This window comes from Vanellus vanellus, assembly GCF_965231255.1.
Source record: "Vanellus vanellus genome assembly, contig: HAP1_SCAFFOLD_89, whole genome shotgun sequence".
NCBI classification, from domain to species: domain Eukaryota; kingdom Metazoa; phylum Chordata; class Aves; order Charadriiformes; family Charadriidae; genus Vanellus; species Vanellus vanellus.
This window is the reverse complement of record NW_028126694.1, coordinates 224,649-238,856: the sequence shown is the minus strand read 5'-3', so window position 1 is coordinate 238,856 and position 14,208 is coordinate 224,649. Positions and strand designations below refer to the sequence as shown.

The 14,208-nt window shown below is 51.8% G+C and overlaps 1 protein-coding gene across 1 annotated transcript; it reads right to left on the bottom strand.

The window, feature by feature from the left end:
* Positions 1-11,812: 11,812 nt before the first annotated feature.
* Positions 11,813-12,778, bottom strand: LOC309685853 (olfactory receptor 14J1-like; the record flags this gene model as incomplete). The annotated part of the gene is made up of 1 exon (XM_082501556.1): positions 11,813-12,778. One exon carries the CDS (start codon positions 12,776-12,778, stop codon positions 11,813-11,815), a length of 966 nt encoding a protein of 321 aa, XP_082357682.1.
* Positions 12,779-14,208: the final 1,430 nt, after the last annotated feature.

The window sequence follows — 14,208 nt, the reverse complement described above, 5'->3', positions numbered from 1 at the left end:
CTATGATTATGCTTTTTTCTCTCGTGATAATCCTGCTTGTAGATAATTTTCTGAGTTTACACTGCTTGTCTTGAGGCTTGATCCTACTGTGTCTGACCCTTGTACAACAGTGTGTCAGGTGTGGCCTGACAGATAACAGCTCTTCAATAAAGGGCACCTCCCAAGTGCAGTGCCTGAAGGATGGACTGTGCCTCCAAAGTTGCTTCCAAGAACATTTTCAAGGAATTGGTCTTTTAATGAGTCTCTTCTGCTTGTCTTTTCAGTGCTTTTCGAGCTAAGCCGATGGTACTATTGGGTTCCACTGCACCAAATATTCTGGATTTAAAAGCACTCTTCCTTCTGCCCAATAGAAGGGGAGACTCCCATTATCTCCTCAGTCTTCTTCATGTATGACAGGACTGATGGCATATACCGAATGTTCTGGAAATGCATTTTTTAGGGGGAGGAGAGGCAGGATTAGGGACTCGACACGTGCCCTTGCGCTGGAACAGATGGAGACTCTGAAGGTGAAACACCCTCAAAGGTCAAGTCCACCAATATAAAGCACTGAATCAATGTGTCCACGCACAAGGACGCTGCAGTGCCGAGGGAGTCAGCAGGGACTCATCAGGCACAGGGAGGGGAGAGTGGGGAGACACAGGAGGTGCCTGAGGGAACCCCAGGGCCAGGACTGCTGTGCTGTCCTGGGGTATGGCGCTGAATGGGGAGAGCAGGGGGCAAATTCAGTAAGGGCTGGGGATGAGAAGCAGAGAGTGACCTGCCAGAGAAGCAGAGAGTGACCTGCCTCTTTTTCCTCGTTCCGTCGGCGCCAGCATGAGCCCCGGGGCTGATGGGCAGGCTGACCTCCTTGTCTGCCCCCCAGGAGCTGCTGTGCCCTTGGGAGGAGCTGGGGCTGTGCGGTGAGTGCCCAGAGCTCTGCATCAGCCTGCGGTGGGCAGTGCTGTGGGGCCAGTCCAGACTGGGCTGCTGGGCTGGGCTGTCCTGGGGAGAGGGCAGGGGAGGTGGGCAGAGTTGGGCAGGGGCTGGTGAGGGCTGGGAAGTGCCTGGGAGAGGACAACGTCAGTGTTAGAGCCCTTTCCAGGGAAGGCTGAGGCAAAGAAGTCGTTGAGTATCTCAGCCTTCTCCATGTCCCGGGTGACCAGGTCTCCCAGTTCCTTCCCGAGTGGGACCATGTGTTCCCTAGTCTTCCTTTTGTCACCCACATACCTATAGAAGGCTTTCTTGTTGCCCCTCATGCCCCTGGCCAGATTCACCTCTACCTGGGCTTTAGCTTTCCTAACCTGATCCCTGGCTGCTCGGACAATTCCTCCCAGGATACCTGTCCTTGCTTCCACCCTCTGTAGGCTTCCTTTGTTTATTTGAGATTGACCAGGAGCTGCTTGGTCATCAACGCAGGCCTCCTGCTGTCTTTGCCTGACTTCCTCTTTGCTGGGATGTATCGCTCCTGAGCTTGGCAGAGGTAGCCCTTGGAGATTAGCCAACTCTCTTGGGCCTCTCTTCCTTCCAGGGAAGAGATCCCTGAAGAGGCCAAAGTCTGATCTCCTGAAATCCAGAGTTTACTGTGCGCCCTCCTGGCCACCTTAAAGATCTCAGAATCTGCCATCTCAAGGTCACTGCAGCCAAGGCTGCCCTTGACCTTGACATTCCCCACCGGCCCGTCTTTTTTGGTCAGGACAAAGTCCAGCATGGCACCTCTTCTCATTGGCTCCTCTGTCACTTGGAGAAGGATGCGTTCCAGGTACCTCCTGGATTGCCTATGCGCTGCTGTGCTTTTTTATTCCAACAGCTATCAGGGTGGCTGAAGTTCCCTCTGAGGACCAGGGCTTGTGAACATGAGCCTACTCCAATCTGTCTATAGAGGATCTTATCCACTCGGCCTTACTGGTCAGGGGCCTGTAGCAGAACCCACCTGTGACATCACCTCTCTGTGCTCTCCCTTAAATCTTGACCTATAAGCTCTCAGTCAGCTCCTTATCCATCCCCAGGCAGAGCTCCATGCACTCCAGCTGGTCCTTGACATAGAGGGTGACACCCCTTCCTCGTCTCCGCTGCCCTTCCTTCCTCAAGAGCCTGTGCCCATCCATTCCAACACTCCAGTCATAGGACCCATCCCACAATGTCTCCACAATGCCGATTAGATCATAGTCTTGCAGGCTAGGAAGCTCCATCTAAACATGAGGAGGAACTTGTTTACTTTGAGGGTGTCAGAGCACTGGCACAGGCTGCCCAGAGAGGTGGTGGAATCTCTGACTCTGGAGACATTCCAAACCCAGCTGGATGCCGTCCTGTGCAACTGCTGTAGGTGCCCTTGCTCGGGCAGCAGGTTGGACTAGATGATCTCCAGAGGTCCTTTCCAAACCTAATGTTCTGTGATTCTATGACCTGTTGGAGCATGTGCATAGGAGGGCCACAAAGATGACCAAGGGCTGGAGCACCTCTCCTGTGAAGACAGACTGAGGGAGTTGGGATTGTTCAGCCTGGAGAAGGAAGGCTCTGTGGGGACCTTATAGCAGTCTGTCAGTACCTAAACGGGGCCTACAGGAAAGCTGGAGAGGGACTCTTTATCAGGGAGTGCAGCGATAGGACAAGGAGTAATCATTTTACACTGAAAGTGCATAGATTTAGATTAGGTCTTAGGAAGAAATTCTTCACTCTGAGATGGTGAGACACTGGAAGAGGCTGGCTGGAGAGGTTGTTGATGCCCCATCCCTGGAAGTGTTCAAGGCCAGGTTGGACAGGGCTTTGAGCAACCTCATCTAGATGGAGGTGCCCTTGCCCAAGACAGGGCGGGTGGAACTAGTTGATCTTCAAGTCCCTTCCTACTCTGACCATTCCATGAGTCTGTGATTCTCCCCTTAAAGGGATCCCTCCTTCCACTCACATCTTCTCCCCACAACAGCATGGGGAGCTCTGTGGGCAGGCTGAGTGGGGATCCTGACAGGGGGCAAAGTCCCTGCCCTGGCACACAGGGGGCTCCCTGGAGTGCGCGGACCCTGTTGTGAAGGACAGCCCGGGGCAGCCCTAGCTGCACCCGCAGCTTCCCACCCCTGAAGCCATCCCCAGGAGAAGGCAGCCATCATGACCTTTCCCTCTGACGGTGCAGCAGGGAAGCCCTGCTCTGCAGCACGTCCTCCTTCTCCACCCCAGAGAGGCCAAGACAGACACCGTGACAGCTCCTGTCAGCCATGGCATGTGCCAGCTCTGGAAGACCTGTCCAGGATACTCAGACTACTTTCTTGTCTTATTATTGGGCAGGACATGCAGACAGTGGCAGGCAGGGACCTTCTTTACTCCTGGTGTGGGATAGGGCTCAGCTGAGTCAACGGAGGCATCTCATCCTGCGTTTCTATTGCTAGCACTAGAAGGGGACTCAGCTCCCTCCCATGCCTGTCACAAAGCCACAGGCGGTGGCACTCCTCTTGCCTCACTTCAGGCGGGCATTAAATAGCCACCTGCATGTGAGCTCCTTGTCTCAGCTGCCATGGTAATGAATGAAGATGTAGGGCAGGAGCTGGCTGTTCAGATGAAACACCTGGTGACATCTGAGTGACAGAGGTTGTCCAAGGACAGTGGAAGAGAACTGCATCTGTCCCTATTTACTGTTTCCTTTGCAGCCTATGTGACATCTACCCAAATGGTGTCCTGTACCACAGGGAGAGCTCACTTTGTCTCTTTTCCATCAGCTGGGTTGACTAGATCTCCATTGACTACGATGATGGTTTTCATCCCCATGTTGCCTAAATAGATTCCAGGCAGTTCCTCTCTTTCATGTCCCAACAGAAGCCTGTAGTTTTGCGAGATGCCAAGGCTCTCACACATCGCTACATGTGGCCGGCAGGTACCGCACAGGAAAGCCATCCCCGTTCCGAGCGAGTGTGGGACAGACACTCCAGACGGCCCTGCAGACAGGTTCAGTGCCTTTGTGCCAGCCACGGATTGCCCCCACCACAGCGTGGCAAGGTCTGTCCCTTCTCCATTCAGTAGACATAGGGCAGTGCAGGAACACGAGGCACGTCACACGTGGGCTTACGCTCTCAGAATTGTGGGCTTTCTCTCTCCCATGCTTGACTCACCCCCTTGAAGACACAGTCAAGGAACAGAACGACAGTTTTCACAGTGGGGTGCTCAGCAGCACCTTGTTGCTCATAGAGATAGCCTTCACGTGCACGGAAGGCCTTCTGGAGCAGCAGAGACAGCATTGATAGAACCCCTGTATATTGCCAGGGCTGCACTTCCCAGCCCTGTTTCTCTCTGTCCTTGGGGACGGCAGGCTTTGCTCACTCTCTTGACATCCAATCATTTCAACTTTGGGTTTCCATCCCCTTTGGCATGGCTCTTCTCTGAGGCAAAGCCTTTGCAAATAGGGGGTCTGGAACGCTTGGTCCCAGGTTTCTCTCAGTCAGAGCTTGGCCTGGTGCTACACCTGAGGTGCTACACCCCTTACAGGCACTTACGCCCTCAGCCAGGACAAGCTGGAGCCTCTGGTTTTTGACACCGATGGAGTAACTGCCAAGGCGTGGTAGAAGAAGTCACAGAGTTTGGGGTGCTGCAATGGATGGGTTCATAGTTTTCAGTACAGACAGGCTGGAAGGATCGGGGGTGGGTTCCCTCAAAGGGAACAAATTGCTTGGATGTATGGAGTTCCTTCATGGGGCAAGTGACAAATTGGGTGAGCCCTTGTGAGTGGAGGTCAGAGGAAGTGTCAGTAACGGGGCTTTTGTGGTGGGAGATAAGGAAGCCACAGTCAGGGTGGGGCAGTTGGCATAGTCTTTTCTAAGCACCCCAAAGAAGTCTCGGGGTGTAGAAGCCTGGTCCTCCACGGGGACTTTAATGACCTGGCATTTTCTGGAAGGGCAACACCGCAGGATGCAAACAGTCCAGGCAGTTTTGGGACAGCTTCTGAGCACAGCTGCCAGATGGGCCAACAAGGGTCATGCAATCCAGTATCTGATACTTGCAAGCAAGCAAGAGCTGCTCAGGGATGTGAAGACGGTCTGTTGTGACCCTGAAATAGTGCGGCACGATCTCCTGAGGAGAGGGAGAAAGGAGAATAGAAGACTGCAGATGCCGGTCGTCAGTGGAGCAGATTTTGGCTTATTTTGGGGAGAGGTAGCCAGTATCCCATGGTCAGCAGCACTGGTGGGCAGGAAAGCTAAGTATACCTGGTCTTCAAGGACAGCATCCTCCAAACACAGCAAGCTTGTCTATCAAAATTTGCTTGAAACATGGAAGAGAATTCAAGAACTCAACATTATTTCAGGAACACTTGAAGAAGAAATAAAGATAATGTCTGGTCACAGCTTATCTCAGTAAGACTAGGTGGAGACAGATGTATACTTCACACCCTCTTTGCCTCGTGTTTCAGAAACAAGTTCTTCTCAGCCACTGTGCCTCAAGGCAAGACTCCAGAGGTAAACAGCCAGAGGGAGACAAAGTGTCCTCAGCTGTCTGGTCTTTGTCCAGGACATATGCAAAAAAAAAATGACAATTTACAGAACAGTATCAAAGTTCTGAAAATGAAGACTTCTGATACACTTATTACACTGAGGTCTTTTCTGCATGTTTCAACTTCTGCCTCACTTCATCATTCAGGAGCTGATGCCCACACAGAGGTGCCCACTGCCTCCCAGATTCCCAGGCATAGGTGAAGACCCGATGTGGGACTAGGAAGTGTGACCCCGGGCTGATGGGACCAGTTCTGGAGCCACAGCTGGTGGACAGGCAGGGTAGGGCAATGCATCTGAGTGGAGACAACTGATTTCTCTCCCTCCGGGAGAAAAGGAAGCCTGGGCAATTGCACTCAAGCTGTCCAGCGCTGGAGGAGGATGGGCAAGGAGTGGGTGTGGACGTTTCAGATTCTGCTTGAAGATGCTCCTGTAACCCAGACTCCTTGGGGTCAGTGCACCTTTGGCCATTCCAAAGACAGCATGCCGTTCACTTTGTCTCTTTGCTTCCCTCTGTGAATGGAGGGAGCTCGTGACTTCAGCGTGTGCCTCGCTGTGAGCGCATATGAACCGAGAGACTCTGGGGCAGGGAGTGCTTTGGGGGTTCTCGGGATCCGTGCTTGGCACAGAAATGTGTTTGCCTTTGGTCTAAGGCTGTCCTCTGTGGAGAGTGGACTTCAGAGGAGGAAAGGTGGACTTAATGTACAACAGAGTATTTTATTTTCTATTGAACCATGCCTTCCTTTGGGCTCATTTTTTGGCTACAAATAAAATTCTGTGTGTGGGTGCAGTTCATTCTCTAAGTGAAACAGGTGGAAACTGTTTCCAAAGGGCTGAAACCTGCAACTCCAGAGTGTAGCAGAGAAAGCTGAGATTTGAGGAAAGGTGGTGTAAGTCCCAGGTGGCTGATGAGAGAAAGGCGGGGTTGGAGTTCGGGACAAAGCCTGCCCACAGAGTGTCTGACATACAGGGTCTTGACTGCCCTACTCAGTCAGACTCTGTTTGGAGAGGTCCAGTTTCAGTGTCATTTGGAAATTGCTGATATCAATAGACAGAGAAATGAAGCAGAGAAATAAAAAAAAAAAAAAGAAAGAAAAATAAATCCTTTCTTCTCGTCATTTACTAATGAAACCTTTTAACTTCTGAAATCTCTCTAATTAACCACAGCAGAATTGTATAATAAGAAAATTATGCCCAGAACCATGGCTCGTTATGGCATTTTGCATGTTAATGAGCCCTCTGGTGCCCAGTTCCTGAACTGCAGGTACTGAGAGTGGATTGAAGTGGTCTCTAGAGCAGTGCAAGTCAGCCTCCAAGGTTCTAAGGGCGTCAGCGGTCCCCACTGAGGGTCATCCCTGACTGTCCCTGAAGCAGAAAGCCAGAGGCACTGCTTCCAGTTGGAAATGAATTGTGAAAGTGTCTGTGAAAGCCCTTGCCGTGTCTCATCAAGCAGGATATTCAAGCGCTGACCCCCACACTCTGGCAATGGGCATTTTTTCCTTCAAGGGATACTCAGGGCTCTTCCTGGGAGCAGTGAGATGAGGGGGTGTGTGTAGGAAACCTCTCGGGCTGTCTGGAGGGTGGGGGAAGAGGCAGAGAAGCAGTGTGTCTGTGAGGAACTGGAGTGCTCTCAGGGGTTCCAGTGGAAGAGTCCGCAGCCATAGTGGAAAGGACAAGGATTTTGGTTTTATTGGGGGGGGCGTCCTGACCACAGGTTGTCCTACACTTTCCTCTGCCTGTTCCTGTTTCTCTGCAGATTTCAACCACCACCCCTGCTTCCCCACCTCACTCCCACCCCGTGCTGGCCCAAGCTTTACTCATGACTCTCTGTCTTCACTAATTCTTCAAACACAAAGCCATATTTTTCTGAGCTTTTGCCAATGAGTTCCCCATAACCTGTGCAGCTTCTTCGAAAGCCCTCCTAATGCTCCTCTGTCTCCAGAGATGGAGCCACAAGAGGGAACCCCACCCCTGAGCCTTCCAGCCCGTCTGTACTGAGAACTATGTGCCCATCCATTGCAGCACCACAAACTGTTTCATTTCTTCTACTGCACCTTCACAGTGACTCCATCGCTGTCAATGGCAGGGGCTGTGCGGCTGGGTAGCAGCTCCACAGGAAAGGCTGTGGTGGTCCTTGGGTTTCATTTGGTAAAACAGGAGCCATCAGTAAAGACAGCCAACAGCATCCTTTGCTTCTCTTTTCATTCCCTGAAATCACACGTGCTTCTCTTTTATTCTCCTTATACCCTCCCAAAAGAACAGCCTACCCGTGCTGGTTTGAGGTGAAACAGAACCCCTCTTCTGTTCAGCAACTTTACTTTGCAGCTGAGCCTCTTCAAACTAACTGAACTCTCTGAAATTAACAGCATATTGTGGTGACACTGTTCAGAGTGATAAAACCTGATTAGTTGTAATTTATGCCAAAGAATGGTCTGCAGAATTCTCTTTCTCATACTTATTGGTATAACCCCCAAGGCCAGCTGACTTGGTTCTTTGCCCCATTGGAAGGTCAGAAGCAGAAGAGCATAGAGGAGTTGCACCTGTCGGGAGGAGGGGCCAGGACAGGTGACCCCAAACTGACCATCAGGGTAATCCATCCCATCTGCCTCACGCTCAGTATAAAAGCTGAGGGATCAAAGAGTCAGCTTTTTTCCTTTAGTGGCTGGTGTCCTTGGAGGACTCTGGTTGTTTGTTGGACTTTGATGCCTATCTGTGCATTCCTGAATGCAGTTCTCATCCGTCCCAGAGTTGAGCCTGGGACTTTCCCCAGGCCTGCTGTTGACGTGATTATCATCCTGGGAGCTTGATCCAGTTTAGTATGTATGTCATTATTTCTTTTTTATTTTATTATTAATATTGCATTAAAGTAGTTGACTTCCTGTTAAGTTCACAAGTCTCTTGCTCTCTCTTCTTCCTCTCCCTAGAGAGAGAGGTAGGGGATAGCATGTGTTGTTTGCTGCAGTGGCCAGTGTGGCCCAAAGCACGGTAAGAATAAGGAAACTGTACTGTTAGACTGAAGGCAGTCCTTGCTCCTGCACACGGAATTCCATCCACAAATAACTTGTGTTCATTTAATATTTGGTTGGCTGCCTCCAGGAATTGTCCCTGACACAAACTTGGCTCAACTCAAACAGCATTTTGTCTGGGAAGCCGTTTGAAGGAACAGCCTCATCCCAACTTTGTTCTGTGGTCTGTAAACTGAGGGACACTCTCTGCAGTCAAAGTGGAAGGTTTGTGGGTGATGGCGGTGACCATAATGACCCACCATGCAGCTTTTGGTCTGGCTCTCTGGATGCTCCGAACCAACAGAACTCTGAAGGGCAGTAAATCTGGAATTGGACTTTACAGACAACACGATGAAAATGCTTTATCTGGTTGGAGCAGGAAAATTTCTGTGAGTGTTTGCCCCTGTAGAGGCAGTATGGGAAGTGCACAGCATCAAATAGACAGTGCAGCTTGAGTGGTGTGAGTAGAATGGTAGAATCTAAGACTCATAGGATAGTTTAGATTGGAAAGGAAATTAAAGATCACCAAGTCCCACCCCCACTGCCCTGGGCAAGGACATGTCCCACTAGATCAGATTGCTCCAAGCCCCATGCAACCTGGCCTTGAACACCTCCAGGGATGGGGCAGCCACAGCTTCTCTGGGCAACCCGGGCCAGGGGCTCAACACCCTCATGTGAATTTTTTTTTTCCAAATATCTATTCTAAATCTCCCCTCTTCCAGTTTGAAAACATCCCCCCTCGTCCTACCCCTACATTTTTTTAACGTACTCTTTACCCTTGTGAAAAGTCCCTCCCCAGCTTTCCTGTAGCCCCCCTTCAGATACTGGAAAGCCGCTATATATGACTGACATAAAAACCCCAGCAGCTGTTATTCAAGAACACACCTACTCTGTCCTGCACTTCTAAAAGGTGCTCTAGAGCTAAGCCATTCTATATTACCATTTTTGATAATAATTTGATTTCTTCCTCTAAGGCTGTCATACTGTCTGCCTCTTCATTAATGGCTTTTTCTAATTCTCTTGGCACATTCGCAGTAGCCCTTTCTAGTTTTGCAGTCCCTCACTGTGAGATAAAATCTATTACAGAGAGTTTGAACTCAGTGCCACATTATCAAAGGCATTTATGAAAGGCAGGTCCTGCTTGACTAACCTGATCTCCTTCTACAACGTGGTCACCCGCTCAGTGGATGAGGGAAAAGCTGTGGAGGTTGTCTATCTGGACTTTAGTAAAGCCTTTGACACCGTTTCCCACAGCATTCTCCTGGAGAAACTGGCTGCTCATGGCTCGGATGGGCACACGCTTTGCGGGGTAAAAAACTGTCTGGAAGGCCGTGCCCAGAGAGTGGTGGTGAATGGAGTTAATTGCAGTTGGCGGGCGGTCAGGAGTGGTGTCCCCCAGGGCTCAGTGCTGGGGCCAGTCCTGTTTAACATCTTTATCAATGATCGGGATGAGGGGATGGAGTGCTCCCTCAGTCAGTTTGCGCATGACACTAAGCTGGGTGGGAGTGTTGATCTGCCTGAGGGTAGGGAGGCTCTGCAGAGGGATTCAGACAGACTGGACCCATGGGCCAAAACAAACCATAGGTGTTTTAATGAGGCCAATTGCCACATCTCACACTTTGGCCACAACAACCCCCGCCAATGCTACAGGCTTGGGGAGGAGTGTCTGGAAAGCTGCTCACAGAGAGGGACCTCTGTTGTTGGTTGATAGCGGCTGAACATGAGCCAGCAGTGTGCCCAGGTGGCCAGGAAGGCCACCGGCATCGTGGCGTGTATCAGGACTAGTGTAGCCAGTAGGACCAGGGAGGTGATTTTCCCCCTGTATTGGGCACTGGGGAGGCTGCATCTTGAGTACTGTGTTCACTTTCGGCCCCCTCACCACAAAAAGGACGTTGAGGCGCTGGAGCGTGTCCAGAGAAGGGCAACGAAACGGGTGAGGGGTCTGGAGCACATATCTTATGAGGAGCGGCTGAGGGAACTGCGGTGGTTTAGCCTGGAGAAAAAGAGGCTGATTGGAGACCTTATCGCTCTCTAAACATATCTGAAAGGAGGTGGCAGAGAGGTGGGTGTCGACGTGTTCTGTCAGGTAACGGGTGTTAGAACAAGAAGAAATGGTTCAAGTTGAGCCAAGGGAAGTTTTGACTGGGTATTAGGAAGAATTTCTTTACTGAAAGGGTCATCAGGCATTGGAATGCGTTACCCAGGGCAGTGGTGGAGTCCCCATCCCTGCAGGTGTTTAAGGGTCATGTAGTTATTGTGCTGAGGGACATGGTTTAGTGGTGGGCTTGTCTGTGTTAGGTTAATGATTAGACTATGTGATCTTACAGGTCTTCTCCAATCTAGGAAATTCCGTGATACTGTGATTCTGTGATGATGGCGCTGGGACAACTTCCCCGGGGTGTCCAGTGAGCACAGGCACAGCCCAGACCCTGCTCTGCTGGTCCCTCATGTCTCTCGCAGGAGCCCGGCTGTGCCAGGACACTGCTGTGTGCCCCCACCCTGCACATTCCCACACTTCAGCTCTTCCCTGGGGTTCTCTTCTCTAGGGCACTTGCCAGCCCCGCCAGCCCAGACACTCCCTGAATCTGGCCACCTCCTGCTCTCTCCCAGCACAGACCAGCAGAGCAGCCCCATTGGCAATGGTCCACCCAGCCTTCATGCTGAGGAGATATCCACCCCAGGCAGCTTGCAGCCCCCCGTGCCAAACGTCCTTCCCAGGATGGCATGAGAGAATTGGCCCAGGGCACCCTCAGGAAGGTCCTTTGGCCCCAGGGACAGGGCAGCCTGCCCCAAGCTGCCTCACCGCAGCAAAGAGTTCCTCTTGCCATGTCTGCCCTGCACACACACGGTGCCCTGCTCTTCTCCCGCCACAGACCATCTGCCCTCACAGCCTTTTCCTGAGACAGTTCATCCGTGCTGGCCTGGCCAGCCGTTCCTGCACCCCCTCCCCAGGCGTCCCACAGCCCCCGAGCTGGTGGTGCAGCTCTGCAGAGCCGGGGGCTGTGGTGCCCAGGGCCATGCTGGTCAGGCTGGGAGGCAGACCCAGCTCAGGTGGCTCCTGCCCCCTCCACCTCAGCACACAGACGTGGCCCCTGCATCTATAGAGAAGTTCTCGGAGAAAGGATCTCAGACAAACAAGTCAGTGCAGGGTCCTTTAGTTTTTTAAAAACAAAGAGAGAACAGTTTCTTATTTACACTAAGTCTGTGACTCCCACAACACAGACAGATCCTGACATAGCAATTGGATAAACGATGATTCTTCACATTTATTGACAGCATTAACAAAACCCAGAAAAGCCAAAAAACAAACAAATGAAAGGAAAAAAAAGTACTAAAGACAATATGGGCCTGTGATGAGTTACATCATGTGTAATATGTAGAAGGTGGGCAGTTCATTGCTGCTTCTGACAAGATACCAGTCATCAGTTTCCACAGGGCATCCTTGAGTTCCTGGTTCCTCATGCTGTAGATGAGAGGGTTCACTGCTGGAGGCACCACCGAGTACAACACTGCCACCACCAGGTCCAGAGATGGGGAGGAGATGCAGGGGGGCTTCAGGTGGGCAAACACTCCAGTGCTGAGAAAGAGGGAGACCACGGCCAGGTGAGGGAGGCATGTGGAAAAGGCTTTGTGCCGTCCCTGCTCAGAGGGGATCCTCAGCACCGCCCTCAAGATCTGCACATAGGACAGTACAATGAATACAAAACACCCAAAGACTAAACAAGCACTAACCACAAGAAGTCCAAATTCCCTGAGGTAGGAGTGTGAGCAGGAGAGCTTGAGGATGTGGGGGATTTCACAGAAGAACTGGTGCAGGGCATTGCCCTGGCAGAGGGGCAGTGAGAATGTATTGGCTGTGTGCATGAGAGAATTGAGAAACCCACTGCCCCAGGCAGCTGCTGCCATGTGGACACAAGCTCTGCTGCCCAGGAGGGTCCTGTAGAGCAGGGGTTGGCAGATGGCAATGTAGCGGTCATAGGCCATGACGGTGAGAAGAGAAAACTCCGCTGAAATGAAAAAGACAAAGAAAAAGAGCTGGACAGAACAATCTGCATAGGAGATGGCCCTGGTGTTCCAGAGGGAATTGGCCATGGCTTTGGGGAGAGTGGTGGAGATGGAGCCCAGGTCAAAGAGAGAGAGGTTGAGGAGGAAGAAGTACATGGGGGTGTGGAGGCGGTGGTCACAGGCGATGGCAGTGATGATGAGGCCGTTTCCCAGGAGGGCAGCCAGGTAGAGGCCCAGGAAGAGCCAGAAGGTCAAGAGCTGGAGTTCTCGTGTGTCTGCAAATGCCAGGAGGAGGAAGTGGGTGATGGAGCTGCTGTTGGACATTTGCTGCTTCTGGGCAGGGGCACCTGTCCAAGGAGGGAAACAGAGTAAGTCAATGGAGACTTCTGTAAGAAAAATGAAAGCCATTTCCCGTAGGCTCTATTTCTGTTGCATACACTCCCTTTTCATTTTCCAGGAGACCTTCCTCACGTCCATGGCTGGAGTTCTGGTTGGCGTTGGCTGCCTCTGCCGTGAGGAGCAGGGCGCTGCCCAGTGGCTGCCACGGAGTCAGCCCTGCTCTGCAGCAGGGAGTTCATAGGGAGGGTGGTGGCAGGAGCCAGTCCTGGTGTTCTGCTTTGGCTGAGGAACCCACACCTAATGCAGATGGGCTTTTCAACATCTGAACTCTCACTGCTATGGAACAGGAAAAGAAGAAGGCAGTTGGAGAGGTTTGGAGTATTTTAAAGCTGCCCCATCTCACCTGGGCATTGTTCTTGGATTTCAGAAAACCTCAGCATTTCTGCTGCACTCCAGGAGAACAGAGTGAGTGCTGTGAGACATGAGGATTGCCTGGGGCAGAGAGCAGAGACAGGGGAGATGGTTTGTCCCTCCGTCTTGCACCGTCATGAGGTGGAGGGGGATTACCCTCTTGTATTATGCCATCAGACAGTGCTGAGAGCAGAAGGATCCATCTCAGACTATGAAATGTCTCACCCTTTCTCAAGGTCTCAGCAGCCCACCTCTAGCCAAGGACACCCACGGCTCATTTCACCCACCCAACAGCATTTCCTCAGTCACAGAGTCTCTGTGTTTCTCTGTGGGGCTTTCCGATAACACAAAGGTGCTATGGGACAGGTTGGCATCCTGGAGGGCAGCTCACAGCTTCCATGGACACCCAAAGGACTTACCCAATTTTGGTGATCTCAGTGAGAGATTTTGCAGGGGCTAAAGAGCAGGTGCCACAGATCCCGCTGAGACTGGAACAGGGATGCTGGTTCTGTCTGTAGCCCCCAGAGATGGAAACCAAAGACACAGACTCAGGAAAGCTCCTTATCTCTACAGGGTCCCTCCTTTGATCTTTCATTTGAAGGTCCTCTTGGTCATGTGCCACTGCCCACCCAGCCAACCAAGAGAAGAAACAGCAAAAGAAATTTACCTTCACATTAGGGGAACTCATTAAGGGAACATCTTGAAAAGTCCCTCCAGGAATGACCAGAGGTCATCTGGAGGTGTAAAGAGCCCTGACCCACACAGCACCCTCTTCAAAGCAGAAGGACATTGCCCAGCCTGCCCGGCACACGGCCCCCAGGCTGCAGGGACCCTGCTGGCAAGGACAGCCCTGACCACCCCTGCCTGCACACCGACCTTCACAGCCCTTCGACCGTTCCTGGGAGAAGGCAGCTGTCATGCCCTGTGCCTCTGATGGTGAAGGCAGGGAAGCCCCAATCTAGAGAATGTCCTCTTCTTCCACAGCAGAGAAATTATGAGCGTCC